This window comes from Kogia breviceps, chromosome 14 (genome assembly GCF_026419965.1).
Source record: "Kogia breviceps isolate mKogBre1 chromosome 14, mKogBre1 haplotype 1, whole genome shotgun sequence".
NCBI lineage: Eukaryota > Metazoa > Chordata > Mammalia > Artiodactyla > Physeteridae > Kogia > Kogia breviceps.
This window is the reverse complement of record NC_081323.1, coordinates 82,874,474-82,900,296: the sequence shown is the minus strand read 5'-3', so window position 1 is coordinate 82,900,296 and position 25,823 is coordinate 82,874,474. Positions and strand designations below refer to the sequence as shown.

At 58.1% G+C, this 25,823-nt stretch overlaps 4 protein-coding genes across 12 annotated transcripts in view; 1 reads left to right on the top strand and 3 right to left on the bottom strand.

Annotated features, from left to right (window-relative positions):
• Positions 1–359: 359 nt before the first annotated feature.
• ALKBH4 (alkB homolog 4, lysine demethylase) lies at positions 360–8,024 on the bottom strand. 2 transcript variants are annotated; one of them, XM_067014069.1, is made up of 4 exons: positions 7,357–7,526; positions 4,221–4,418; positions 2,969–3,010; positions 360–1,250 (listed from the first exon to the last, which is right to left on the bottom strand). In XM_067014069.1, exons 1-4 carry the CDS (start codon positions 7,477–7,479, stop codon positions 663–665), a joined length of 951 nt encoding a protein of 316 aa, XP_066870170.1. In that variant the 5' UTR covers positions 7,480–7,526; the 3' UTR covers positions 360–662. The 2 variants fall into 2 exon arrangements, with proteins under 2 accessions (XP_066870170.1, XP_058894135.1); XM_059038152.2 differs by lacking the exon at positions 2,969–3,010 and having other exon boundaries at positions 7,357–8,024.
• Positions 7,557–14,167, top strand: LRWD1 (leucine rich repeats and WD repeat domain containing 1). 2 transcript variants are annotated; one of them, XM_059038140.2, is made up of 15 exons: positions 7,557–7,776; positions 8,284–8,518; positions 8,616–8,732; positions 9,205–9,345; positions 9,591–9,695; positions 9,963–10,085; positions 10,169–10,283; positions 10,501–10,610; positions 10,820–11,027; positions 11,478–11,550; positions 11,638–11,778; positions 13,229–13,320; positions 13,483–13,638; positions 13,721–13,833; positions 13,928–14,167. In XM_059038140.2, exons 1-15 carry the CDS (start codon positions 7,697–7,699, stop codon positions 14,072–14,074), a joined length of 1,956 nt encoding a protein of 651 aa, XP_058894123.1. In that variant the 5' UTR covers positions 7,557–7,696; the 3' UTR covers positions 14,075–14,167. The 2 variants fall into 2 exon arrangements, with proteins under 2 accessions (XP_058894123.1, XP_066870167.1); XM_067014066.1 differs by lacking the exon at positions 9,205–9,345 and having other exon boundaries at positions 7,559–7,776.
• A 321-nt stretch (positions 14,168–14,488) lies between these two features.
• POLR2J (RNA polymerase II subunit J) lies at positions 14,489–18,493 on the bottom strand. The gene is made up of 4 exons (XM_059038159.2): positions 18,374–18,493; positions 17,079–17,168; positions 15,456–15,630; positions 14,489–14,681 (listed from the first exon to the last, which is right to left on the bottom strand). The coding sequence occupies exons 1-4, from the start codon at positions 18,424–18,426 to the stop codon at positions 14,646–14,648; spliced, it is 354 nt and encodes a 117-aa protein (XP_058894142.1). The 5' UTR covers positions 18,427–18,493; the 3' UTR covers positions 14,489–14,645.
• Positions 18,445–25,823, bottom strand: part of RASA4B (RAS p21 protein activator 4B) — a 31,000-nt gene continuing 23,621 nt past the window's right edge. For 2 of the 7 annotated variants that reach the window (XR_010836648.1, XM_067014060.1), the window contains 2 exons: positions 24,968–25,074; positions 23,332–23,775 (listed from right to left, as the gene is read on the bottom strand). Coding sequence is in view for 3 of the 7 variants with exons in the window: in XM_067014060.1 (XP_066870161.1) it covers positions 23,698–23,775; positions 24,968–25,074 (185 nt within the window). In the remaining 4 variants the exon portion in view is untranslated. Of the gene's footprint in view, positions 18,606–19,381; positions 19,554–22,357; positions 22,596–23,331; positions 23,827–24,967; positions 25,075–25,139; positions 25,271–25,823 lie in introns of those variants that run through there. The other 5 variants (XM_067014058.1, XR_010836650.1, XR_010836649.1 and 2 more) reach the window with 5 other exon arrangements.

The window sequence follows — 25,823 nt, the reverse complement described above, 5'->3', positions numbered from 1 at the left end:
ATATCCCACACCCCATGGGGTCAAGCATGACGCGGGCAGAGTGTAACTCAGACGCTGCCAGCAGCCCTGAAGTCCGAAACGGTAACAACCTCACATCTTCTGCCCATCCTGTTCTCCAATCCAACACGCTCCCTAAATGAAGGGCCTGGGAGTTCCCTGGCGGTTCCGTGGTTAGGACTCGGTGCTTTCACTGCCGTGGGCCTGGGTTCCGTCCCTGGTCAGAGAACTAAGATCCCACAAGCTGCGTGGCATGGCCAAAAGTAAACAAATAAAATAAAAAATAATAAATAAATGAAGGGCCTGCAGGCTGGGACATCGGGCAACCTTGTTAAGAGAGGCAGATAAAGGAGAAAATGACCTTAAGTGGTACCAACGATTTTTAAGCTCAAAGTATGCCACTGCCCTCAAGCTGTGACAAATTAAACAACCCAGGCAAGTGGCCGCGGCGCGGGTCAAAGGGGACCGACTTGAGGCCCGTTCCCGTCGAGCCAGCTCGCGGACAGGGCTCGTACTGCCGGGCACCAGGGTGTCAAGCGGTCTCCTCTTAAGACCTGAGAAAGACCCTCGGGCTGGGCGCCCCCTTCAATGCCGGCTAATGGTCCACCCTGGAGCCGGCACCCCCGGCCAGGCCCAGCGCCAGCTCCCGCCCCCGGGGAGGCGGCTCACGTGGGTCTCCCCTGAAAGGAGAGCGAGGTTTGCAGGAGCTCCTGCCCCAGTTCCCGCTGCCTCCCGCTGGGGCCAAACTCGGCCGAGAGCTCCCTGAAGGTGGCGCTCACGCGGCGGGCCCCGATGTGCCCGCGGTGGATGGCGTGCTTCCACTGGCGCCGGGCGGCTCGCGCGAGCACCAGCAGAGCGCGGCGGGGCAAGGGGACAGCCACCTCCACCGCCCGGCACGGGACAGACCTGCCGGGGGCCGTCGCGCCTTCCGCCGGGGCCTGCGGGAAGCCGGACGGGGCCAGGCACAGCAGCAGGCTGCCGGGCGCCTCCCGGGACATGGACAGCACGGTGGGGGACAGCAGGTTGAGGCTCACCAGCCGCTCCCCCCACAGCCAGGTGTCGTCCAGGTGCGGGTCGATGGCCGAGCCCCGCTCCGGGCAGTAGTCCAGGTTACACTGCTCCACGGGCTGGAAGTCCTCCAGGCCCGGGTAGAGGCCCATCCTCCGCACCACCTCCCGGCTGAAGCTGGGCAGGCCCCGGAAGCCAGCGGTCTTTAGCTTCTGTTTCCGAAAGTTGACTTTGGGGCCGTAGTCCTGAAGGATGAGGACAAAAAGGAAGTAGGAAATTGTCTAAGTTTACAGAAACGGCATCACACGCCAGGGCTGAAGAACCCAATCACAGTGACCAAGACCAGCAAAGCTTTCGGACTTCACGGAGCTGACATTCTGGCAGGAGGAGGCCGACACCGAGGAGATAAATATCAACAGCCAACGTCAGATGGCGGTAGATGCTGAGGGGAACACACAGCAGCGGGGAGGGGGAGGTGAAGCATCGGGGGCACGTCTCAGCCCAGGTACCCCGGGAAGCAGAGCTAGAGACAAGAGGCCCACGCACAGGTGGCGTCCCCGGGACGTGGTGCTGGGGAGTCGGGAAGGGGCCGAGCGCGGCAGGGCAGGCCAGCCCACGGCAGCGTTACCCATCCGGTCGACACTGGGTACAACTGGGCTTCAGGACCACAAGGGAGAAGAGTCTCCACAGGACCCAGCAGCAGTTGCACTCCGAGCCTCACACCCAAGAGAACTGGAGACGCACGCCCACACCGAAGTCTGTACTAGAATAGTCACAGCAGCACTATTCACGACAGCCAAAACGTAGAAACAACCCGAGTGTCCACCAACGGATGAATGATGAACAAAGAGTGGTCCATCCATCCAAAGGGATAATATTCAGCCACGAAAAGCAATGCAGCATTGATACAGGCTGCAAAGGGATGAACCCTGAGAACATTATGCTCAGTGAAAGATGCCTAATACAGAGGGTCACATATTACATAATCCTAGTTATACTAACGTCCAGAAGAAGAAAATCCCCAGAGACAGAAAGTAGATTAGTGCTTGCAGGGGAATGACGGAATGCAGAGTGACTGCTAATGGGTACGCATTTCCTCTGGGGTGATGAGAATGTTCCAGAACTAGACAGTGGCGATGGTTGCACAACACTGTGAATACGTTAAAACCAAACCAGTGAATTATAACGCTTGAAATGGGTGGATGTTATGGTAGGTGGCTTCTATTTAAAAAACAAAACAAAAATACCCTAGGCAGGAGCCTTGCAGAATACAACTCAGATCTGTGGCCTGAGGGATGAGAGGGGAGCACCTATCCGCACTCCGGCTCCCTCGGGTCCCCGTCTAGGGGAGGGTGGCTCCATGTGCTGACAGACTCTTTCTCCTTCCCTGTTCCGCATGGCTCAGTGCCAGGGCCAGCCGGCTCCTGCGGGCCCCCCAACTCCTCGGCAGCAGCAGGCAGAAAGGCGGGGACAGGCGGGCCACGGCCAGGAGACTCCGAGGAACCCAGGAGGTGGGGGTGACTGCCGTGGGGACAGCAGACAGCAGCAGTGGAGACAAAGGTCGGGCTGGCGGCCAGTGCAGGGCCTTCTGAGGCGTGGTAAGGCCTCTGTGTTTACGTTGAGGTGGGAGGCCGGGAGGGCCTGTAACAGAGCAGTGACTCGATCCGACCAGATGTCGGTGGGATCATTTCCTCCCTACTGAAACCAGCTGAGGAGGGCTGAGGGCTGCCCAGGAAGTGCCAGAGGCAGGTGGTGGCAGCGGCAGGGGGTGTGTGTTCTCAGATTCAGGATATGTTTGGAAGGAATACAGAGCTGACAGGAATTACCGATGAAAGAGAGGAATGTGGAAAGATCCAGGGTTTCTAGCCGGAGCAGGTGAAAGATGGAATTTGCCAAGATGGAGCCACGGCTCAGCTTAGGGATGCCAGGGCTGCAGATACGAGCGCAGGAGCCCCAAACTCACCGACGTGCGGGGCCGGGCCTCGCTGAGATCGGTAAGGAGTGTCTGGAGAAGGAAAAGAAGAGGGCTGAGGACTGAGCCCGAGAACCAGCCACTGGCTTCAGGCAGGGAGTGGGAAATGGAGGCAGTTTTTGAGTGGGTTCAGCGGGAGCAAGAAGAGAGGACCTGAAGAGAATGAAGAACTCTTCTGAGAAGTTCTGCTGCAGAGACGAGAGAGACAGAGCTTACTGGGAGGCCGGTGGGAAAGAGCCAGCCTTGAGGAGAGAAGGGGGCAATGCGGGACAGGGAGTTCTGAGGAGAGGGGCAGCATCCAGTGCGCAGCTGGAATAGGGCTTGGGAAGAAGCCGGGCCCAGGCGAGAAGGGAACATCTGTAGATGCACCTGTTCCCTGAGACAGGCCCGGTCGTCAGTGGGGAGTGAGGAGGGGAAGGAGAGGTTTGGAAGGAGGGCAGCAAAGTGAACGACCTGCCGAGCGGGAAGGGCCCGGCTCGGGATGGAGCGCCACAGCCAGGGCGGCCGCCAGCAGCGGGAGCGGGTGCTGGACCCGACCAGGGCTGTGGGTGAGCGGAAAGAGCCTGCCCAAGTGAGAGGAGAAAGGGCGAGGGGCACCTGAGCAAGTGCCTGTACTAACCAGTCACAGGACTGAAGATGGGTGAGGACACGTGACAAGAAGGGGAGGGAGTGTGGAAAGGTGGCCGATGGCTGGTCCGCAGGTCCTGGAGGGGCGAGGATTGCTGGGGATGAGGAACAGAAAAGGAGAGAAGCGGACCCAAGGAGGAGGGCACTGTGATCCCCGGCAGAGGGAAGGTTCAGGATCTGGAGGCCCAGGTATCAGTGGGAAGAGGGGTGGGGAGATCAGAAACTGACAGGGAGAACTTTGGACAGGGGGGTAAGGGGATGGGGGGCAACTGGCAGCCTTCGAGAAACCCTCTGTGAGGGTCACCAGCACGAGGCCAGCTGGGGAGAGGGCAGAGAGAGCTGAGTGGCCGTCTGCCTTTGAGCCCCGCCTCACGGGAAGGTGAGCAGGCCATGCCCAGGCCCCTGGCCCTGACCCTTCCCAACGCACACCATTCAGCAGCCCTGCCCGCCGTCCCCACCACCCGCCCCGGTCGGGGAGCTTGTGGCCTAATGGCTCTGGGGAGTGGTGGGAGGTGGCTGCAGAGGAAGGCCCTGAGAGGGAGGTGAGCAAAGGGGCTCTGGGGTCAGGAGCCCAGCAGGGCCCCGTGGTGTGACCGCCCTCTCTGGCCCAGCCTACCTGCTTCCTCCGCCCGGACTGTGAGGGCTTCCAGGGGTCACAGTCCATCAGCCGTACCATCTCAGCTTCTTCCGCCGGGGTCACAAAGTCCTCGATCAGCGTCACGCCTGGGAAGGGGAAGGCCCAGCCCTCAAAGTCAGACTCCTCGGCCCCAACAGCCCAGCCAGTGTCGGCGTAGTAAATGAACCGGTGTGTTTTCTGCAAAAGAAAGACAGGGGTGGGAATTCCCTGGCGGTCCAGTGGTTAGGATTCGGCGCTTTCACTGCGAGGGACCCGGGATCGATCCCTGGTCAGGGAACTAATATCCCGCATGCCACTTGGTGCGGCGCAAAAAAAAAAAAAAAAAAAAAAAAAGGGGACAGGGGTCCTGGAGCCACTGGAGGCCTTCCGCACACCACACACACAAGCCCCGAGAAGCAGCCCCACCCAGCAGGGCACCCTCCCCTGCAGCACTTTGGGAGGCAGCTGGAGTCTAGAGGGAGGCGGGACCCCTGCCCAGGGCTGCCTCCTGGGAAAGGCCCTCAGCCCCTGCCTTTCTCATTTTCCCGTCTGTAATAGGGAAGAGAGTACGCAAAACCATTCTTTCGACCTCCATTTTACAGATGAGGTGACTGAGGCTCAGCAAAGTTAAGGAACCAGCCCGAGGCTGCACAACTGGGGCGCAGCCTCCGAGGCCACACTGTTCCTGTGTCACTGTGGGGCACTGTCTGCCCTCCCCAGGCTGGTGAGGGTTAAAGGGGAGGACTGTGTGATGGCAGCCAGCCCTGACCAGGAGCTGGAGAACTCTGCTCCCCTAAAGCTGAGGCCACGGGCCTGCCCAGGAGGTGAGCAGCATATGCTGGGAGGCCAGAGGGAGAAGCCCTCTCTGGCCGCGGTGTGGGTGTCTCTGGGGCCTGCCCTACACTGTGGCAGCCACTGGCGCTGCCTGAATTTCCCATCAAATAAGAGCAAAACTGGGAGTTCCCTGGTGGTCTAGTGGTTAGGATTAGATGCTTTCACCATCATGGCCTCGGTTCAATCCTTGGTCGGGGAACGGAGTGGCACGCAAGCCGAATGGCATGGCCCCATACATACATATGTACATAAAACTTGGGGAGGGCTTCCCTGGTGGTGCAGTGGTTGAGAGTCCGCCTGCCGATGCAGGGGAAGCGGGTTCGTGCCCCGGTCCGGGAGGATCCCACGTGCCGCGGAGCGGCTGGGCCCGTGAGCCGTGGCCGCTGAGCCTGCGCGTCCGGAGCCTGTGCTCCGCGGCGGGAGGGGCCACAGCAGTGAGAGGCCCGCGTACCGCAAAAAACCAAACAAACAAACAAACAAAAATGGGGGGGAAAAACCCCCACAAACAACAGAGCAGAACTTGCCAGTCACACAGAGGAGTGCCAGGCTGACAACCTCCTGTGGCAGGGCCTTCAGGATCTGCCTCTGGTTCTGAGCAGAGACCACCCTTCTCCTGGGCCTCCAGCCAGGGACCCAGCACAAGTCTGGCCATTTCTGCCCAACGTGGGACTGCCTGCCAGGCCGTCTTTGCGCCGGAGCTGCCGGCTGGGTTGGCCAGGACTCTGTCAGATCTACAGGGCAGTCTGAGGTGTTCCCTGCCCAGTGAATTCTGCATCCTCTCGCTTTCTGTTCTACAGGCATCGCCAGCACCCACGCCCCAACCCTGAAGCACCACGTCTCTGTCTCCTGGCACCTCGCATGGGACACACGGAAAGTTAAGGAGTCATACCGTACATTTCACCCGTCCCTCAGCCATCAGTTTGGGAAGATGCTACCCCCGCGGTGCCCTGAGCCTCCACACCAACGGCCATGGGCACAGTTCAGACCTTTGGCAAGGTCTGAAAAACTCTTTTTTAATAAAGTTTTTAACTGTGGTCAAATATATACAACCACACATACGTTACACATTTCAAATTGATCCTCAGCCACGTTTTAAGTGTACATTTCAATGTGTTAAGTGTATCACATTGTTGTACAACCAATCTCCAGAACTTTCTCACCTTGCAAAACTAAATCTACCCATTAACACCTCTCCCCCTCCCTTCCCCCCAGCCGCTGGCACCCACCATTCTTTTCTGTCTCTGTGAATTTGACTACTTTGGATGCTTTACATAAGTGGAATCATACAGCATGTCTTCTGACTGGCTTATTTCGCTCAGCATAACGTCCTCAGGGTTCATCTGTGTGGCAGCACGTGCCAGACTTTCCTTTCTTCTTTTTTTAGGACTGAAAAATATTCCACTTTACGGATGGACCACATTTGGTTCTTCCTTTCATCTGTCCGTGGACACTTGGGTTGCTTCCACCTTTTAGCTATTGTGAGTAACTCTGCTATGAACGTGGGTGTACAGATATCTCTTCATGACCCTGCTTTCAATTCTTTGGGGACCATATCCAGCAGTGGGATTGCTGGGTCACATGGTAGCTCTACATTTAATTTTCTGAGGAACCGCCACTCATTTTCACAGGACCTTCTAAGCTTTTATCACGGACACTGTGACAGTTTCTTCACTGGCTTCCCAGCCTTCTTTCCTTCCTATCCACCCCTCCCCTTCCCAGGATCTTTCTAAAGTTCACAGGTAACTTCCTTTAAAACCCTCAAGAGCTCGCCATAGCCCTCAGAACAAGTCCCGCCTGCCTTCCGTGGTCAGGCCCCACCGGCCTCATCTCCCTCACCTGAAGCATCACCCACCTTCCCCAGGCCTTGGCCCAGCTGGAAGGCCCTTGCCCCGCTCAAAGCCTCTGAGTCCTTTTTTGTTAATTCGTTGGAATGAGTTTCCTCCTTGCCCGTTTCCGTTCAAGGCCTTCTGGGGCCTTCTGCCCTGGTTTTCAGCACCCCCTACTCTCTCCGTGTCGTCTGACCACCGGCCCGTGTCCCAGCCACAGACCCGGGGGGGCCACGTTTGCTGTCAGACTCCCCCCACGTTCCAGAGGTGAGCTGTGGTCGGACTGCACCCACGTCCCACCCCTTTCCCACTCCAGGCCCACTGCTCAAAGCCCTCATCTCCTCACCCCGCAACGCCCCCATCGCCATGGCCGCTGACACGGTTTGATCCGGGGCCCGTCTTCACGGTCAACCCGGGCCTCAGTTTCCCCGGATGAAGAATGGAGTTGTGGGCGCGGCCCCTCTCCCAGCCCTCACCTGCGGGGGGTGCTGCCAGGGCGGGTCACCTCCGCGCTGCCGCTCGCAGATCAGACAGGTCCGGATACCCTTGCAGCCGCATTCCCGAAGGACCTCAGGGGCCGCCACCGCCGCAGCCGCCATTGCCGCGTCCCGGCAACCAAGGCGCAGGCGCGGGGCCGAGGGCGCCTCTGGGAGTTGTAGTGCGCGCGCAGGGCACGAGGTCCGCGCGGCAGCTTCCTTCCGGTAGTCGCCACCGACGGATTCGCGCGGCGCCACCTCCTGGAATCGGACAGCCGCTGGCGCCAGCACCGGATTCGTGTGCCGCCGATCTGGTCCCCGCGGGCCGCGCCTCCTCGCCATGGGCCCCCTCTCGCCGCGACTGCTGATCCAGCGGGGGCGACCCAAGAGCGACCGGCTGGGGAAGATCCGGAGCCTGGAGTAAGGGCCGGGGCCACACCGCCCTCCACTAGGGCCTTGGTCGGCGGACGGTCGGGGAGAAAGCCTGGGACCCTACCTCTCTCCCTGCCCGGCCCCGTTATCACCCTGTCGGTTCGACAGAGTCTTTAATCATTCGGGACAAACGCCGTTCTCTCGTTATGAGATGGGTCGGGTAGGCCCGGAGCGGCGTTATCTCAGAGGGTCCGGGCTGCTAGGGAGACAGTCTTGCAGGAAGAATATGGAGCAACCTGTTGAGAGAATTACAGAGGACTGGGGAGCACAGAAAACTCCCCTAGAGGATCAGGAAAAGCATCCTGGAGGGGGCCAGCTGCCCCAAGTTATAAAGTAGGGACAAGATTAAAGTAAGTGGGGGAGTGTTGCGGATCGGCTATGCACGTAGGAGAAATGTCAGGTGCAAAAGCCGTCGGAGGCAACCTGGGCTGCCATGGGTGCGGGGTGGGAGGACTGCCTGCCCCCTGAGCCCGCCCTGTCTGCCCCTCTCCCCAGCCTGTCAGGGCTGAATCTGCTCTCAGAGCACTTGGACCCCAAGCTCCTGAGCCGCCTGAAGCAGCTGCAGGAGCTGGACCTCTCCAACAACCAACTGGAGACGCTGCCCGCCAACCTGGGCCTGTCCCACCTGCGCATACTCCGCTGCGCCAACAACCAGTTGGGCGATGTCACTGTCCTCTGCCAGTTCCCACAGCTCGAGGAGCTCAGCCTGGAGGGCAACCCCTTTCTGACAGTAAGTGGGCGGCCCCGCATCCCGGGCCAGCACCCTGTGGGCTCGGGCTCAGCCACAGGCTGGGGTGACCCCGAGCCACTCTTCCCTCATCCCCCAGGTCAGTGACAACCTGAAAGTTTCCTTCCTCCTGCCCAAGCTCCGTAAGGTCAACGGCAAGGATGCTTCCTCCACTTGCTCTCAGGTGGAGAGCCTGAACCGGGAGCTGACCAGCAGGGTAAGGGGCGGGGCGGTGTCTCTGGTGCTTGGGAGCAGTCGGGGACCTTGAGGAGTGAGTGACGGAACTGGACATTTGGAGGACACCAAGGGGGGTTACGGGGGCTCTCTGTCCCAACTCCAAGTGGCCCTGAGCCCGTAGCCTGACCTGTTGCTTTGAGCTTGGCTGTGGCGCTTGGCCTCTTGTCCTTGGAGGTCCTGCCCTCCGCCTTGCAGGCAGGGCCTGGCAGGGGAGGCTGGGACACTTTCACCGTGACTTTACCCTGGGCCAGCTCCTCCCTTCAGGGGCTGTTTCTCCCTCTGTGTTGCTTGGGTTTGTGCAACCTGTGGTTGAGAAAGCTGTGATTTGGGGAGGCGTCCCAGAGGCGGTGAGGTTGAGAGAGCTCTGGCCCTGAGATTAGAGGCAAAGGTGCCACAGAAGGTCCCGGAGAGCCGGGGTGGGCTGAGCCTGACTCTGGCGCTTCTCGTGCCAGGTCACAGCTCACTGGGAGAAGTTCATGGCCGCACTGAGCCCAGAGGAGGAGGCTGAGAAGGCCCAGGCGGACTTTGTGAGGTCTGCCGTCAGAGATGTCCGCTATGGGCCCGAGTCCCTCAGCGACTTCACCCAGTGGAGGGTATGTCCTCACCCCACTGTGCTGGGAGTCGCTTCTCCCAGCTCCTCCCTGGCTGCCACAGCCTGAGCCGCCCTGGAGGTCTGTGGCCATGAGGGGATGTGGGGAGTGGGCAGGTCAGGGAAGGAAGCCCTATGGGCTGGAAGGACTTTTCCCCAGCTCGGGAAGCACCCTCTGACTGGGCGTCTGGGGAGGGGCTGGAGGCCCCCAGGATGTGCTCAGCTTGCTGATGACCTGGCCCCACCTAGGTGCGGATGATCTCTGAGGAGCTGGTGGCCTCTGGTGGGACACAGGTGCATGAGGCAAACATCTCAGAGAGGCCCCCGAAAGCCACCGCTACCCAGGAGCCTAGGGTGAGTGGTTCCATGGGGCTCCCGGGCTCTCAGGGGCCTAGCCTGGCCCTTCCTGCCTAGGGAGGCATTAGGGAAGCGGGGTGTCCTGGCAGTGTGCCCAGGAGATGGCCTCCTATGCTGGAGCTGGTTCCCTCTCACCCTGGTACCCCTGGCCTCCCGTACCCATGGGAGGGTGCAGTCCAGCCTCTGATGGGGAGGAAGGAAGCCCTGGGCAGATGGGTGCATGGTCACCAGGCCCTCGAGTTGCCCCCGCCCCCTCCTCCACAGGCCAGGCCAGTGGCCTCGAAGCGGCCAGGTGATTTCCCAGTCAATCTGTCTCCCAACAAGCGGGTGTGCACCTCCCCGTTGGCCCACGTGGAGGGCAGCCCCGTGGGCTCTGCTGGCAGCCAGGTGAGCTAGCAAGGTAAGGTGGCAAGGGGCGTGTGATGGGAGCAAGGCCTGGGGGCAGCCATGACCCGCCTCTGCTCCCACAGACCGCCCTGCAGCTGGAGCCCCTGCACTTCCTGCAATGCCACAGCAAGAACAACAGCCCTCGTGACCTGGAGACCCAGCTCTGGGCCTGCGCCTTCGAGCCAGCCTGGGACGAGGGTACATCCTTGGGGGGCGGGCAGGGCGAGGGCCACAGGGAACAAGCAGAGCAAGCTTTCTGGGCACGGGGCCTGGGAATACCACCTGCAAGGGGCTGCCTGGGTGGACGGGGGAATCGGGAGGGACAGAGAGCTTAACGTGCCCTCAGGGTCAGGAGGAGGGGCTGCAGTGGGGGACTTTACGGAGAACGTTTTCACCAGGCCGACCTCTCAAACAGGGCAGGCAGGGGCCACGTCCCAGACCGTGGCCACGTGTGGCGGGGAGGCCGTGTGTGTGATCGACTGCCAGACGGGCATCGTCCTGCACAAGTACAAGGCGCCCAGCGAGGTGAGCGCCGGGGCCCTGCTCCTGCAGGGTGGCAGGCAGAGCCTTGGCTCCTGGGGCTGGGAGCGCTGGGGTCGGGGGGCCAGACTCGCCACGTACTCACCAGGTGACCTTTTCCTTTGATGCTTGGCTCCTGTTCCTGGGCCTGATCCTGCACGCGTGTGCACATGTGTAGCTCCGCCCCTCGGTGACCCCTCCCGTTCCCTCCCCAGGAGTTCTTCTCAGTGGCCTGGACAGCCCTGACAGTGGTCACACAGGCAGGCCACAAGAAGCGCTGGAGCGTGCTGGCAGCTGCAGGCCTGCGGGGCCTGGTCCGGCTGCTGCACGTGCAGGCCGGCTTCTGCTGCGGGCTCATCCGGGCCCACAAGAAGGCCATTGCGACTCTCTGTTTCAGCCCCACACACGAGACCCACCTCTTCAGTAAGACCCCCTCCCCGAACCTCTGGGGCTCCCTCAGCACCTGTCCTGCAGCCTGATGCCTCGGGATTCTTTCCCGGGATGGCAGGGAGCTCCTGTGGCTGGCAGGCCTCGTGCTGGCTGCCGATTCTGTCTCTTCAGATTCTGTCTCTTCCCCAGCCTGCTCTGTGGCTTTGGAGGTTTCTGACAACCTGGGCCACGTCTGTGACCCGGGTGGATCCCCTGGCCGTCTGCGTGTGATGAGGGTGATAGCTGAGCAGAGACTGCGGGCCGTGGCTGCCTGGCGTGGGGCACGTAGGTTAGAGCAAGATAGGATGGTAGGCCCTGGAGTCTTTCTCCCAGCCATGGCCCGCCCTCCCTGCCTTGGGACCGCGGTCTCAGCCTGGGATGCAGCCCGCAGGAGGGAGCAGGGCCTCCTCAGGGCCACCTCTCTCCTTCCCATCCCCTTCTCAGCGGCCTCCTACGACAAGCGGATCATCCTCTGGGACATCGGGGTGCCCAACCACGATTACGAATTCCAGGCCAGGTGATGCTTTGCGGCAGGACTTTGGGGGTGGGCGCGGGCACACACCTGAGTCTGTGGCCTCACGCCCTCCCTCTCACCTGCCGGCAGCCAGCTGCTCACACTCGACACCACCTCCATCGCCCTGCGCCTCTGCCCCGTCGCCTCCTGCCCGGATGCCTACCTGCTGGCCGGCTGCGAGGGTGGCTGCCATTGCTGGGACGTGCGGCTGGACCAGCCTCAGAAGAGGAGGTGAGAACGGGCGGGGGTGCCCTGAAAGCCAGTCCCCGGAGCCGGGCAGCCCCCAGTACAGGTGTCTGACCCCAGGCACGCCTGCTGCAGTGATGCCCGCACTGTGCCCGTCTTGGGCAGCCGGAGGCTGTTTTCACGGGCCTCCTCACAGAGCTGTCCTGTCCCCACCTCCTGCCCGTCTCCCGAGGAGAGGTCCATTCCCTCGCTAGGCTTGGTCACCTCATCACTGCCCAGGTCCTGCCACTCAGGACACACTACAGTGTGACCTTCCTCTGTCCAGCATGATCGTGTCATCCACAAAGTGGGGACAGTAACTCACATCCCAGGGCTCGTGGAGGACAACGGGATGGTGTCTGGGCCACCAGACGGGCCAGAAGGGCCAGGTGGAGGCTTGTGGCTCCTCTGTATCACCTGGAAGGCCGGAGACAGTGCTCGGCAGGGGTCCCCTGGCCTTGTGGGGCCCAGAGCCTGGTGGGGGAGACGTGCACTAAAACCCCACAAAGTTTGCTTGATGTCAGCTACAGCGGAAGGAGAATAAGGTGCTCCGAGAGGAGCCCGAGGGGACTCTGAGGTGACAGTGGCGATGGACAAGTCGCCAGGCTCATGCTCTCCATGAGTCCCAAGGGAGTCAGGTGGGCAGGAGCAGGAAGGGTGCTCACGCGGGGGAAGTGCAAAGGGCCGGTGGCAGGGACAGCTGGCTGACCAGGGAGAGCTGGCCACAGCTTGGAGAACTGGAGGGGATGGCACGCGGTGAGGTGGCAGGGTTGCCTGGGCCAGGGGATACTGGCCCCGTGGGCCCTGGTGAGATCTTGAATTGTATCCTGAGCGCGGGGAATAGCGTGGGAAGAATTTTAGGACAGGTGGCAGGAGGGAACTGTAGTGACACCGTAGCACAGACCGTGGCGGTTATCCAGCCAGGTGTTGGTGGCGTCCCCCTGCCACACCTGGGAGTCAAGCCCTGGGCCTGCCTCCTCCCTCCCTGCCTGGTCCCCAAAGTCCTGTGGCATCTCCCCCACGTCTCAGATGTGTCAGCTACTTATGGCTGGTACTCGGCTGCCTTCCTGGCTCCAGGACTCCGGGCAGCTGCCGGGTGGCCTCTCCAAGCAGTGTGACCGCACCCACTCTCGGCTCGGAAACGTTCAGCAGCCACCCCCCAGTGTCCTCGGGGTCAGAGCAAACCCCTCCCCGGTCTCTGGGTCTCGACGCGCCCACTCGGCGAGTAAACTGCTCACCTCCCTCAGGCTCAGAGGCGCCGCCTCCCTCCGGAGCCCTTCCTGGCCACGCCCCCGTGCCCCCTAAGTCGCCACTGCCTGTGAGTCAGCACACTCGGGTGCCGGCTCCCCCTTCCAGGGCCCGGAACCCAGGGAGGGCCCAGGGTAAGTGCCCAGCAGGCGTCTGAACGAGCGAGCAGCCCTTTGCCTGGCCGACCGGCACCTGCGCTGCCCCACAGGGTGTGTGAAGCGGAGTTCGTCTTCTCCGAGGGCTCCGAGGCAACTGGACGGAGAGTGGACGGGCTGGCGTTCGTGAACGAGGACGTCGTGGGTGAGTGAGCTTAGCTCGGGACAGGCTGGCTTCCTGGGACCCGGGTGGGCCCTGGTCAGGCCTTCTGGGGTCACTTCTCCCTGGGCTGGGGTTTAGGTCCGAGGGCTGTGGAGGGGTCCCCACTGTGGGAGCCCGGGCACAGTTCTTCATCCTCCCCGACAGCCTCCAAGGGGAGTAGCCGGGGCACCATCTGCCTGTGGAGCTGGAGCCAGACGTGGCAGGGCCGGGGCAGCAGGTCCACAGTGGCCGTCGTGGTCCTGGCCCGGCTGCAGTGGTCGCCCACCGAGCTCGCCTACTTCTCGCTCAGCACCTGTCCTGGTGAGTCGCCTGCCGGCCACCCCCAACCCTGTACCTCTGGGAGCTCCGCCCCACCTCAGATTCCCATCTCTTGTGCTGGCAGGTGAGGGGATGGTGCTCTGCGGGGACGAGGAGGGCAACGTGTGGATCTACGACGTCAGGCCCCTCGTGGCGCAGCAGCCCCCGCCGCCGGCCGCCCCGCAGGCCCCCACGCAGGTAAGCCCACGCACTACTGTCCCCGCCGGGGTTGGGGCTGCCCGGGGGCCCGCGTCAGGAAGCAGGAGCCCAGCGCCCTCTCTCCCCCATCCAGATCCTTAAGTGGCCCCAGCCCCGGGCCCTGGGCCAGACGGTGAACAGGACCATGGTGAACATGGTGGTGGCCGACCCCACCTTCACCTACCTCACTGCACTGACGGACTCCAACATTGTCGCCATCTGGAGGAGAAACCGGCCTTGACTGCGGGGCGCAACTTACTCAGCTTTTGGGGTCGTGAGGCGGACCTTCTTATGGGCGACTATTTTTTTAATTAAAGTCTACTATGTAAGAGAAGCCTGGGGGGAGCTGTTTGTGGGCCCCGTCAGGTGTCCCCCGCTGCGTGAGGCAGGCAGGCCCGGCAGCTGAGGCTCCTAGGGCAGGGACGCCTGGAAGCACATGCGCTTCCAGCTCCTTCTGCTTGAGACGCCGCCGGGCAGCCCCAGCTTCCCGGGTTTTGTCCAGAATGAGATTGTTCGTGCCACCCTCTCAGACAGAAATCTGGCTCCCTGGGGCGGGCAGTCCTGAAATGAGGCCCCCAAGTGGCTCCGGCACAGGTCCTCCACCTCCACTGGACTGACCCAAGGCTGTGAAGTCACCTCTGCTTCAGCCCGCAGCTGGGTCTTTTCCTGCCGCACTTTATTAGGAAGGTAGAACAGACTCTATGTACAGGACACATCGGTGTCAGGGGTGAGGGACTTGCTACAAGGAGGCCCACGGCTGGAGGAAGTGCTTTTGTCCACCTGGTGCCTGGGGAAGGGCGGGGTGCAGCCCACTACTCGATTCCTTCTTGCTTGTCTTTGATGGCCACCTGAGGGAGAGGAAGGAGGCGGCACCCTGAGCTGCAGTGGCCGGGTGAGGATGTTGGAAATGCAGCCCCAGCCTCCCTGACCAAGGGCTGCCAGGACCTTGGCCAGGGGCCCCAAATGGTTCGGGGCACTGGGTAGCCAGCACCCCAGGGACCCTCTAGCCAGCCCTAACCACCCCACCACTTCTCTGCAGCACAGGTCCTGCTGCCGGGGGTGGGAGGGAGTCGGGGAGCAGAGGTGCTTCCTGGCGAGCCTACGACCGACAGACTGACAATCTGACAAGCCGTGCATCTTTCCCACTCTAAACTGTGTCTACGCCCCCTGCGTAAGCAGATGTGACCACAGCCGTCTGGCCTTCTTGATGGTGGTACCCCACGATAAGATGAGCTGCCCCCTAGACAGACAAACCACAGGGCAGCCGGCACCACAGGGAAAAGGCTTGGAGGGACAGCCCCAGGCAGCAGGCCCCTTGCTTCCACGGGGACCATGAGAGCGCAAAGGGAGACCCTGGGCACTTGGGTGAGGTCCCACCCCCGGGTGCAGGCAGCAGGCCCCAGGCCTCACCTCCACGACCCCCCAGTCCACACTTCCCGGACGCTGTGGTGTACACCCCTGTTCTGTCATCACCTCCGCCCAGCCCCCATTTCCCCCACCAAATAAATCAGAGGAAACAACCCGGGGGTCGTCCTAGGCGTGGGCATGAACACGCTGCAGCTGTGGCCGTACAGGCTGGCGTCCAGACTGACCCCAGCCCCCCCAGCCCCCCAGCTCCTCACCCGGAATCGCTCTTCCAGCAGGGAGAGCTCGCTGATGAGGTCTGTGATGGCATTGGTGAAGGCCTCCTGGGGGCTGTAGTCTGGTGTGGTCTGCACGCGGATGATGATCTTGTGTTCCAAGGGGTGGGGGACTTTGTAGCCAGCAAACAGCACCTGTGGGTCCTTCAGCAGCTGCCTGAGACACAGGGATGGGTGCGGTGGGGTGGGGTGGGGTGGGGGTGGGTGGTGAGCCTAGGGCCCTTGGGGCTCTGGCCCCTTGTGGCCTTCCAGGCCTTCTAACCAAGGGTCTTCCCATTGGGTTGGGGCCTGTAAGCAAATGCAGCTGCTCTGGATCTTTAGTTGTTTGTGTTGTGTGATGTCGCTGTCACCACCCCACAGCCCCTGCAAAAATGTCCAAGTAAGACAGACATGTGAAGAAGATACAGCACGTGGGGACTCGTCCCATACATACACCTACATCCGTGAGGATCAACGACCCTACCTAATAAACACGGTTTCCAGCAGCCTCTTCCCTCAGGAGACGTCAAGGACCCCCGGCGGCCCCAAAGAAACCTCCCTAGGCAGTAAAAACCAGCTAGTGTTCAGGGAAAAAAAGCCCCATTCCCAGCCCCCAAACAGCATCTGGCACAGAAAATGAAGGCAGCAGGGGGAGAAAGCCCCAGGCTCTGAGCACTTAAACAGGAAGTGGAAACAGAAATCCTCTGGGCAATGCAGGCCGGCAGCTGCCGTCGACACGCATGGGGTTCTGGTCCGCGAGGCTATGGGGAAGCAAAGCCTGAATCGTGAGCTGTGCCCTGGGTGCGTGGGGGTTTTCTCCAGATCAGCTCCCTGAAGTGTGAGCACTGGGCGGGGGTGTGGGGGGCTGGCACAGGTGGGAACACTGGGCTCACGCAGTGGGGGAGGGTGGGGGGCAGCAAGGCCCCAGGGAAGCCTGGGTGCACCACTGGCTTGGCACTGGGCAGGAGGCATCCACACAGAAGATGGGCAACTCCGCCCCCTACTTACACCGGAAGACCAGACAGGCTCCTGCCCACAGTCTCAAACATGCAAACCTGAGAAAGGCATGGCTTCACTGATGGCACTTTTCAGCGGCAAAATGGCAAGTCTGGCCAATCCCATTGCTGGCCACCTACCAGGCCGGGACTTCACTGGGGCAAACACCCACCATCCAATCTCAGGAACCCACCAGGGCACCGGATGACCACAGAGGCCCTCTCCCACCTCCTTCCCTTATTCTACTAAGTTACAATCTCTGGCACATACATCTTAGAATGCCAGGTGTCACTGAGGTCACTGTCACAAATGGGGGCGGGGTGGGTGGCCAAAGCTGAATGCGTCTCCATGCTTGTGAGCACAGAGCCCCAAGCGGGCCTTCTTTCCTGTGGCTCGCTGCACATGCACCTCCTTTAGTCAGGTAACTGAGCCAACACAGGAAAGTGGCTACGTGAACACATACCGGTCACTGTTATTTTGAAGAAAAGGTACTGGGATGTGTGAACTCCTAGAGCCAGCACCCAGAAGGACTTCCTGGAGCTCAGAGAGACTTGAGAACATCTCCTGGAACTTGAGCTTGGCCTCTCAAAGAGCAACATAACCCCCAAAAGCCTTTGACTTGGAACTTACGATTTAATGATGTTTCCTAGCGTATGGTCTTCCTTGTTGATGGTGAACAGACAGGCATTGGGTACCTTGGTGTCCTTGTTAATGGTGATCCTAAGGGAGAGGCAGAGGCAACAGGTTGGTGGGGAGGGCCGGGGCTTCCCTCCTCCCCGGAGTCTAAACCCTGCCCTTCAAGGCAGGCTCAGGTCCCACCTCCTCCTGGAAGACTCTCCCATCTCTTCATCCCATAACGTCCTCTGTGACTCAGAGTAGCACCGTGGCTATACCCCAAACTCAACCATGCCTGGCTCTGTGGGACCCTCATCTCACCTCTGGATTACTCCTTCTTCCTAAAGCAGAGCTTCTCAACCTTGGCACCACTGACATTTTAGGCCAGAAAACTCTTTTCTGTAGGGGGGCCGTCTGGTACACTGTGGGGTATTAGCAGTACCTCTACCACTAGACGCCAGGAGCATCCCCCTTTATGACAACCAAAAATGTTTGCAGACACTGCTGAAGTCCTCTGGGGGGCAAAATGGCCCCCGGTTGAGAAGCACCGCTCTCAAGGGAGACTGAAGTGCCTGGTAGGGGCTAGACCGCAAGAGCAGAGCCCTGGATACCAGGCAGTTAAGAGAAGGAAAAGCCAGCGTTTAAGATGGTCTTCTTTGTGCTGAGCCCTGGACTAAGCGCGTTACATAAATTACCTAATTTAATCTCCCCTTAGAGAAAATTTTGTGATTTAATACAGTAATAAGCCCATTTTCCAGATGAGGAAAGTGGGCCTCAGGCAGATTGTCACTTGCCCAAAGGCACAGAGTTCTTAAGTGGGGGATCCAGGAGCCAAGCCCAGGCTATCTGAGCACTGGATTACATATCCCTTCACCTGCAGGCAATGAGGAGTCACTGGAGGTTTTACACCGGCGAATGAAGATCCGGTGTGAGTCTCAGAGCCATCATTGTGGCTGCAGCAAGGAGGATAAAGGTGGGGAGCGGGAAGACGAGTGAGGGGGGCTACCAGATCCCAAAGGACTCTGGAACCAGACACACTGGGTTCGAATACATACCGGCCACTTTCTGTGCGCCTGGGAAAGTTACTTAACCTCTCTGAAGCTCAGTTTCCTCATCTGCAAAATGGGGAGACTCACCAACACCTAGGACTGTCTTAAGTTTGGCAGACTCAAGTGTGAAGCGCTCTGTGGAGCTGGAGCAAAACCTGCTTCTGTTCCCCCGGCAGAGGACGGGCAGAGACGCCCCAGAACCTGCGGGCGCTGACCGTCGAGGGTCCGCGACCCTCTCTCACCCAGGCCGATTCCACTTACTTCTTCTCGCCCTCGAAGAGCAAGAACGACTCGAAGGCGGGAGGCGCGTTCATCCTAACGTCACAGCAGCCTCAGGTGCAGCCGCCACCACTTCCAGAACTGGACCTATATAACTCGACTACTTCCGGGTTAGCGGCTGCTTCCGGATTATGCCTGCAGTGCCAAACCCATGTGAAGATCGGCTCGTTGCCCTCTATCGGTCTGGAGGATCTTGCGCAGGCGCGAGAAAAGCCTGCCGGAGGGAGGCAGGCTGGTGGCTCTGCGCATGCGTGAGTCGGGAAGGTTCCCCTCCTCGGCTCACCTGCGGGCATATTTTGACGCATGCTCCTAACGCTGGGGGCAGCTCTTTGTTCTGAGACATCTCTGTCCAGGCTAAGCCGGAACCCTGAGCTCTTCTCTCTGCTCCCTTTGCCCCTTGATCCCTCTTTGGAAATGTGCTCTTGGAATACATGGCAAGAGGCTCTTGAATGGAGAATGGAGCCTTGGGTTAGTGGGCGGGCAGGTGTGACCAGCCGTGGCGGAAAAGCCTCCCCTGTAGACTGTTGTGTATGGATAATCCACCTGCTAAAGCAAGCTGCTACAAGACTCCTGGCTGGGTTGTTACTGGTTTACTAGGTGGGCTTGTAGCCTAGTGAGGTTCTTGTTAGAGGAGCAGTTGGGTGAGGGCCGGGGAGGCGGCAAGTGTAAGATGGTGGGGACAAAAAAAATGTTGCCTGCCATTTCAGTAAACAAAGAATGTTGCCGCCATCAAGCCATTAGCCCATGACGGTGTGCCCTGAGGGGAATTAAAGGATGGAGAAAAACAGGATACTGGCCCTGGATAGTTAAGATGCATATCTAGGAATCATTTCAATGCCCAGATTCTTTCATCTTCCGAAGAAAACTGCTGAAATCATTAACTTGAGATGTCTGTCTTTTGTGATTAGCGGTGATCTTTTCATGTTTGACTACATGTGTTTTGTTTGTTTTTCAGCAAAAAACTCCTATGTATCCTGGCTCCTCCCTTACCTCTTTGGAACAGTTCCTCAGAGCAATCTGAGAGGCTGTCTCCCAGGCTATTGTCCTCAGTAAGGTCGCCGATAAAACAACTCTCAGGAACTTCCCTGGTGGTCCAGTGGTTAAGACTCTGAGCTTCCACAGGGGGCAAAGGTTTGATCCCTGGTCGGGAAAGTTCTGCTTGCTGCTCGGTGTGGCAAAAAAAAAAAAAAAAACAACCAGAAAATAAACAAAAAACCACCCCCACAACTCGCAGGAATTCCCTGGCGGTCCAGTGGTTAGGATTCGGCGCTTTCATTGCTGGGACCCAGGTTCGATCCCTGGTCGGGAAACTAGAATCCCACAAGCCATGTGGCACGGCCAAAAACCCAAAAAATCACGCATAAGGCGCTTCCCTCGTGGCATAGTGGATAAGAATCCACCTGCCAGTGCAGGGGACACGGGTTCGAGCCCTGGTCCGGGAAGATCCCACATGCCGCGGAGCAGCTAAGCCCGTGCGCCACAACTACTGAACCTGTGCTCTAGAGCCCACGAGCCACAGCTACTGAAGCCCGCGCGCCTAGAGCCCGTGCTCCGCAACAAGAGAAGCCACCGCAATGAGAAGCCCGCGCACCGCAACGAGGAGTAGCCCCTGCTCGCCGCAACTAGGGAAAGCCCGCGCGCAGCAACGAAGACCCAACACAGCCAAAAATAAATAAATAAAAATTAAAATTAAAAAAAAAAAAATCCCACATAACTCGCAACTTTTAGGTTGTGCATTTTTTGTTTTTGTTTTGTTTTCAGTCAACACAGGTATGAGAGGAACTTGAAGGGATAAGTGTATGAGCCGGTTTTGGTTGGTTGATATTTTGTAGACTACAGTTTAGCATAAAAATCCCACCTGAGCGGTTTGAAGCAACAGGGGCTGGGGTCTCAGATTAGCTACTGAAGCCCTAACAGCTTTCCAGCTGTTTCTTTAAGGTTGGGGAACAGCTGAGGAGTCCCCAAGGAAATCTGGAGCTCCCCCCCTCCACTTCCCGGGAAGGACTCTTTCCTACTTAAGCTTTGAGACCTGGGGTGAGAAAATGTCATTTGCTGGAGGCCCACACCAACCTTGACTCTCCAGGCCAAGTGGGTGATTTAGCTGCGGAGGAATAGAAGGCACTGACAGTAAAGATGCCCCTTCACCCATCTGAGTCATCCTGGGAAAGTTCGGGCCAAGGATGCTACTGAGAAATAAAATACTGCCTGCCGTGTCAGTAAACAAAAGATGTGGCAGCCATCAGCCATTGCAGCCCTGCCCCCCACGGTGAGCCCTGAGGGAACTCAGGAAGGAAACAAAGAATATCCGCCCGCTAGCCATCATCAGACTGCGGCCACCCCCAAGGGTGCAGCTTGATGAAACTCAGGATGTGAAAACACGGGATACTGGCCCCAGATAGCTGAGGTACATATCAAAGGAATTTCAGTGAGCCCAGACTCTTACATCTTCCCATACAAAGAAAAGTGCTAAATTCCTTAACTTGAGATACCTGGTTTTCTTTAATTAACAGTAATCTCTTGATGTTCAGACTACCTGCCCTTTGTTGCAAAACTCCTATATATCCTGGCTCCCCCTCACCTCCTCAGAGCAGTTTTCTTGGGGTTACTTAAGATGCTGCCTCCCCGGCTTGAAGTCCTCAGTATGTCCACCGAATAAAACATAACTCTCAACCTTTAGGCTGTGCATTTCTTTTCTCAGTTGACACCACTGAGAAAGAAGGGGTCAGGGCACAAACTTTAAAAGAATGACATAGCCTCTGAGGACATAAAGTGGTTAGAACTAAATAGGTCCAAGATGGCGAAGAATCTGCTTCCAGTAGAACTTGAGCCTCATTATACGCTCATTGCGATATATCAGCATATGCTAAATGACACACCCACAGGCACCATGACAGCTCTAAGGCTGATCATAAAAGGCCAAAAAGTGGGTCACAACTCCTTGGAAATCTCCGCCCCTTCCCCAAAAGAGTTGGAATAATCCTCCGACTCATTAGCCTATGAAATTCCCCTCCCCCTAAAAGCTAACAACCCCATACCCTGGGGCCTCTTGCCTTCTGAGTTGGCCCCCACTCAGTCTATGGGATGTGTATCTCCCTGAATAAACCTGCTTTCAGTTTACTGTGGCTCGCTCCTGAATTCTTTCCTGCCAGAAGCGACCCGTCCCAGGGACTCACCTGAGACCTGGGACCTGACCAGCCTCTCCCTTGTGCCCCACCTCTTCTTGCAGCACTACCATTGCCAGGACTGCAGGGGCCTAGCGGTGATGAGGCTGGCCTGCCCTTAACTGGGCTACGGGACAGGATGCGGCGGAGAGGATTTGAACTCTGAAGGGGTTTCCTTCCCTGCCACTGGGGAAGTCTGTCTTCTGTAGGGAGTTCTGGTCACACTTGCCCTTTGATTCTCTGACCAACATGAGATCCTGAGCTCCAGAACTTGTCAGCCCGCCAAAGAGTTTTCAGCAGCTCAATTTTGGTGTGCCCCGACAGGAGTCCAAATGACCATTCCCATCTTCTCCTTAGTCTAGGGGAGACAGGCCTGCCTGGCACCACTGTGGAAGGGGAGGCTAGAACACGGGGTGCTAAGAAACATTTTCCAACCTTGGAAATAAGGGGAAGGGGGATTGTGTGGCATATCCCAACAGTGCCATACTGGAGCACTGTTGAACAGACCTGACCAGGGGTTATTTAAACATCTAGGGCAGGGCTTCCCTGGTGGCGCAGTGGTTAAGAATCCGCCTGCCAATGCAGGGAACGTGGGTTCGAGCCCTAGTCCGGGAAGATCCCACATGCTGTGGGGCAACTAAGCCTGCGTGCCGCAACTTCTGAAACCCACGTTCCTAGAGCCTGTGCTCCACAACAAGAGAAGCCAGTGCACCACAACGAAGAGTACCCCCCCCCGCCCCGCCGGCTCACGGCAACTAGAAAAATGTCCACACACCGCAAGGAAGACCCAATGCAGCCAAAAATGAGTAAGTAAAAATTTTTTTTTAAAGCATACATGTAAAAAAAAAAAAAGAGGTCTTTCCTGGTGGCACAGTGGTTGAGAGTCAGCCTGCCGATGCAGGGGACGTGGGTTCCTGCCCCGGTCTGGGAAGATCCCACGTGCCATGGAGTGGCTGGGCCCGTGAGCCATGGCCGCTGAGCCTGCGCGTCCGGAGCCTGTGCTCCGCAACGGGAGAGGCCACAACAGTGAGATGCCCGCGTACCTCAAAAAAAAAAAAGCAAGGGTTTTAGGAAAAAAACAAATAAATAAATAAATATCTAGAGCAGAGATAGTCAAAATGTGAGGGCTCCGGGACCAAATCAAGCCTGACACATGTTTTTGTACTTAAAGTTGCATTGGAATATGCCATGCCAATTGGTTTCCTCATTGCCTGTGGCTGCTTTTGTGCTACAAGAGGAATGGTAACCAAAACCTGCATGCCTGGGCCTTTGCCAAAAGTTTGCCAATCCCTAATCTTGGGGAATGGACCTGTGTTTGACTTTTTTTTTAAAAAGAATTTATCTTTTTTAATTTTTAATTTTTAATTTATTTCTTTTTGGCTGCATTGGGTCTTTGTTGCTGCGCGGGCTTTCTCTGGTTGTGGCGAGTGGGGGCTACTCTTCATTGCGATGCACGGGCCTCTCACTGCAGTGGCCTCTCGTTGTGCAGCACAGGCTCTAGGAGCGTGGGCTTCAGTAGTTGTGGCTCACCGGCTCTAGAGCTCAGGCTCAGTAGTTGTGGTGCACGGGCTTAGTTGCTCCGCGGCATGTGGGATCTTCCCGGACCAGGGCTCGAACCCATGTCCCCTGCATTGGCAGGCAGATTCTTAACCACTGTGCCACCAGGGAAGCCCCCTGTGTTTGACTTTGATATTTATTATTCCATTAGAGCCCAGACATTGAAGTTACTTATTAACTTGTAGGTTTCCATCCCATAGAAAAGATAATTCCATCAACCAGTTTTGTATCTAATATCACAATCTTATTCCAACATTACCCAGACTCTCAAAATAGTCTATGAACCAGCTTTTCCAAACATTCGTTTCCTCCTTGGAGTGTAATACATCTCTGATACATGTTCATACCCTATACATTTTAAAAAATAAATTTATTATTTATTTATTTATTACTTTTGGCTGTGTTGGGTCTTTGTTCCTGCACGTGGGCTTTCTCTAGTTGTGGCGAGCGGGGGCTGCTCCTCATTGCGGTGCAAGGGCTTCTCATTGCGGTGGCTTCTCTTGTTGCGGAGCACGGGCTCTAGGCATGTGGGCTTCAGTAGTTGTGGCACATGGGCTCAGTAGTTGTGGCTCGCGGTAGAGCGCAGGCTCAGTAGTTGTGGCACACGGGCTTTGTTGCTCCACGGCATGTGGGATCTTCCTGGACCAGGGCTCGAACCTGTGTCCCCTGCATTGGCAGGCAGATTCTTAACCACTGTGCCACCAGGGAAGCCCCATTCTATATTTTTGAAACAGTAGGGAAGGAGGCAGGGCACAACCTTTGAAAGAATGACATAGCCCAAGGACATGATATAAACTGATTAGAACCCAATGGGCCCAAGATGGCGGACGAGTCAACTTTTTCCACTAGACCTTGAACCTCAGTATATGCTCACATCAGCAAGCTAAATGACACACCCACAGGCACCATGACAGTTCCAAGACCAACCATAAAGATCAAAATGTGGGCAGTGGCCCAACGCCTGGAAATCCCCGCCCCTTCCTAAAATAGCTGGAATGCTCCTCCCACTCATTAGCCTATGAAATTACCCACTGCTATAAAAACTGACAACCCCATACCCTGGTGCTTTTCTCACCTTCTGAGATGGCCCACACTCTGTCTGTGGAGTGTGTTTCTCTCTAAATAAATCCACTTCTTACCTATCACTTTGTCTCTCACTGAATTCTTTCTGACCTGAGCATCATTAAGTCCTGAAACCAGGTGTGTGCTCTCAGTTGGAAGACTGTGGGTCTTGGCAGGGTCAAAGTCCCAGCCGTGTGGGTTCAAGTCCCAATCTGAGGTGCACAGTTTCATTTTTATGAGTCATTTTAAAAAACGTATTTGAGGGCTTCCCTGGTGGCGCAGTGGTTGAGAGTCCGCCTGCCGATGCAGGGGACGCGGGTTCGTGCCCCGGTCCGGGAAGATCCCACATGCCGTGGAGCGGCTAGGCCTGTGAGCCATGGCCGCTGAGCCTGCGCGTCCGGAGCCTGTGCTCCGCAACGGGAGAGGCCACAGCACTGAGAGGCCCGCGTACCGCAAAAAAAAAAAAAAACAAAAAAAACAAACGTATTTGAAAATTCTACTTTGACAAGAATTCTCCAAAGAGAAGGTTGGCGGGAACTTGCCCAGATTTCCTATGAGATGGGCCCAAAGGGTGAAAAAGGCACATACTATGTGAGCTGGGCCCGCTCACGGCTTCCTGGGGTGCCTGCCCTGTACTGAATGCCAGCCACCTGGGCTGTAGGCCTCTGAGGGCCCAATCAGACCCTCAAGACATCTGGGGCATCTGCCCCAGCCCCGGATGAATAACAGGCCTGGCGATCCTGGGGGAGTGGTGGTGTGGAATCCCTGGGCCGGTGGAGGGGGTGACCTCCAGTACCTGCCTGTACTGAGGGCAGGCAGGAGTCTCCTCTGTCCCTCTCCTTTTTCCAGGTGGCTTCCAGAAAGAATGTGGCATCCTGGGTTGTAGGTAGCTCTGCCCAGAACCTGCGAGGAGAACCTAGGGGTGTTGGTACCCACGGGAGAGGCGGGGGGCAGACCCAGGCACTTACTCGTTTGAATGCCCGTCGGGCCGCAGTGGCCGTGCCCACATCGAGATCCACTGGAGGAAAGGGTGGTGGGTGCTGCCAGTGGGCGGCTGCATGTGTGCAGTTAAAATCCACAGTTCTACTTGCTGCAGCCCCTGTTAAGGGCACACCCAAGTGTACACCTTCCTTTCCCCTTCCCTCCCTGCCTTGGGGGTCAGGAGACCCAGGGTCCATACTTCCTGACCACGAGGTCCCCGAAACCCAAGAAGATCCAACAGGCAGGAGGATTGGTGTGAGGCCCTAAGGAAGTAGCCAGAGAAGCAGGGGTTGGTGACGGGGGCAGGCGGGAGCAGGCTCAGTGACCCTGGACCTGAACCCGGGGCCAGGAAGGGTGAGGGGATGCCTAGCCCTGCGAAGAGGCTCATGAGGCCCAGAGGATGGTAGCATCATGACCAAGAAGTGATGAACGTCCAAGGGGTTGGGTTGGTGGGCCGTCAAGGCTGTGACCGGGAGAAAAGGCCAATATGGCCCCCACAGCCATGGGGTATAGGGGAGCGGGGCAGCCCCTTGCATCTGCAGCCCCCTTTGCGTTTCTATGCTATCCCTCAAAGAATCTAGCATGCGGCCTGCCCAGATGGTCCTGCCCCAGACTCTGGCTAGTGAGCTGGGTCAAGGGTCCTGCCTGTGACCTGGGCCCTTGGGGACTGT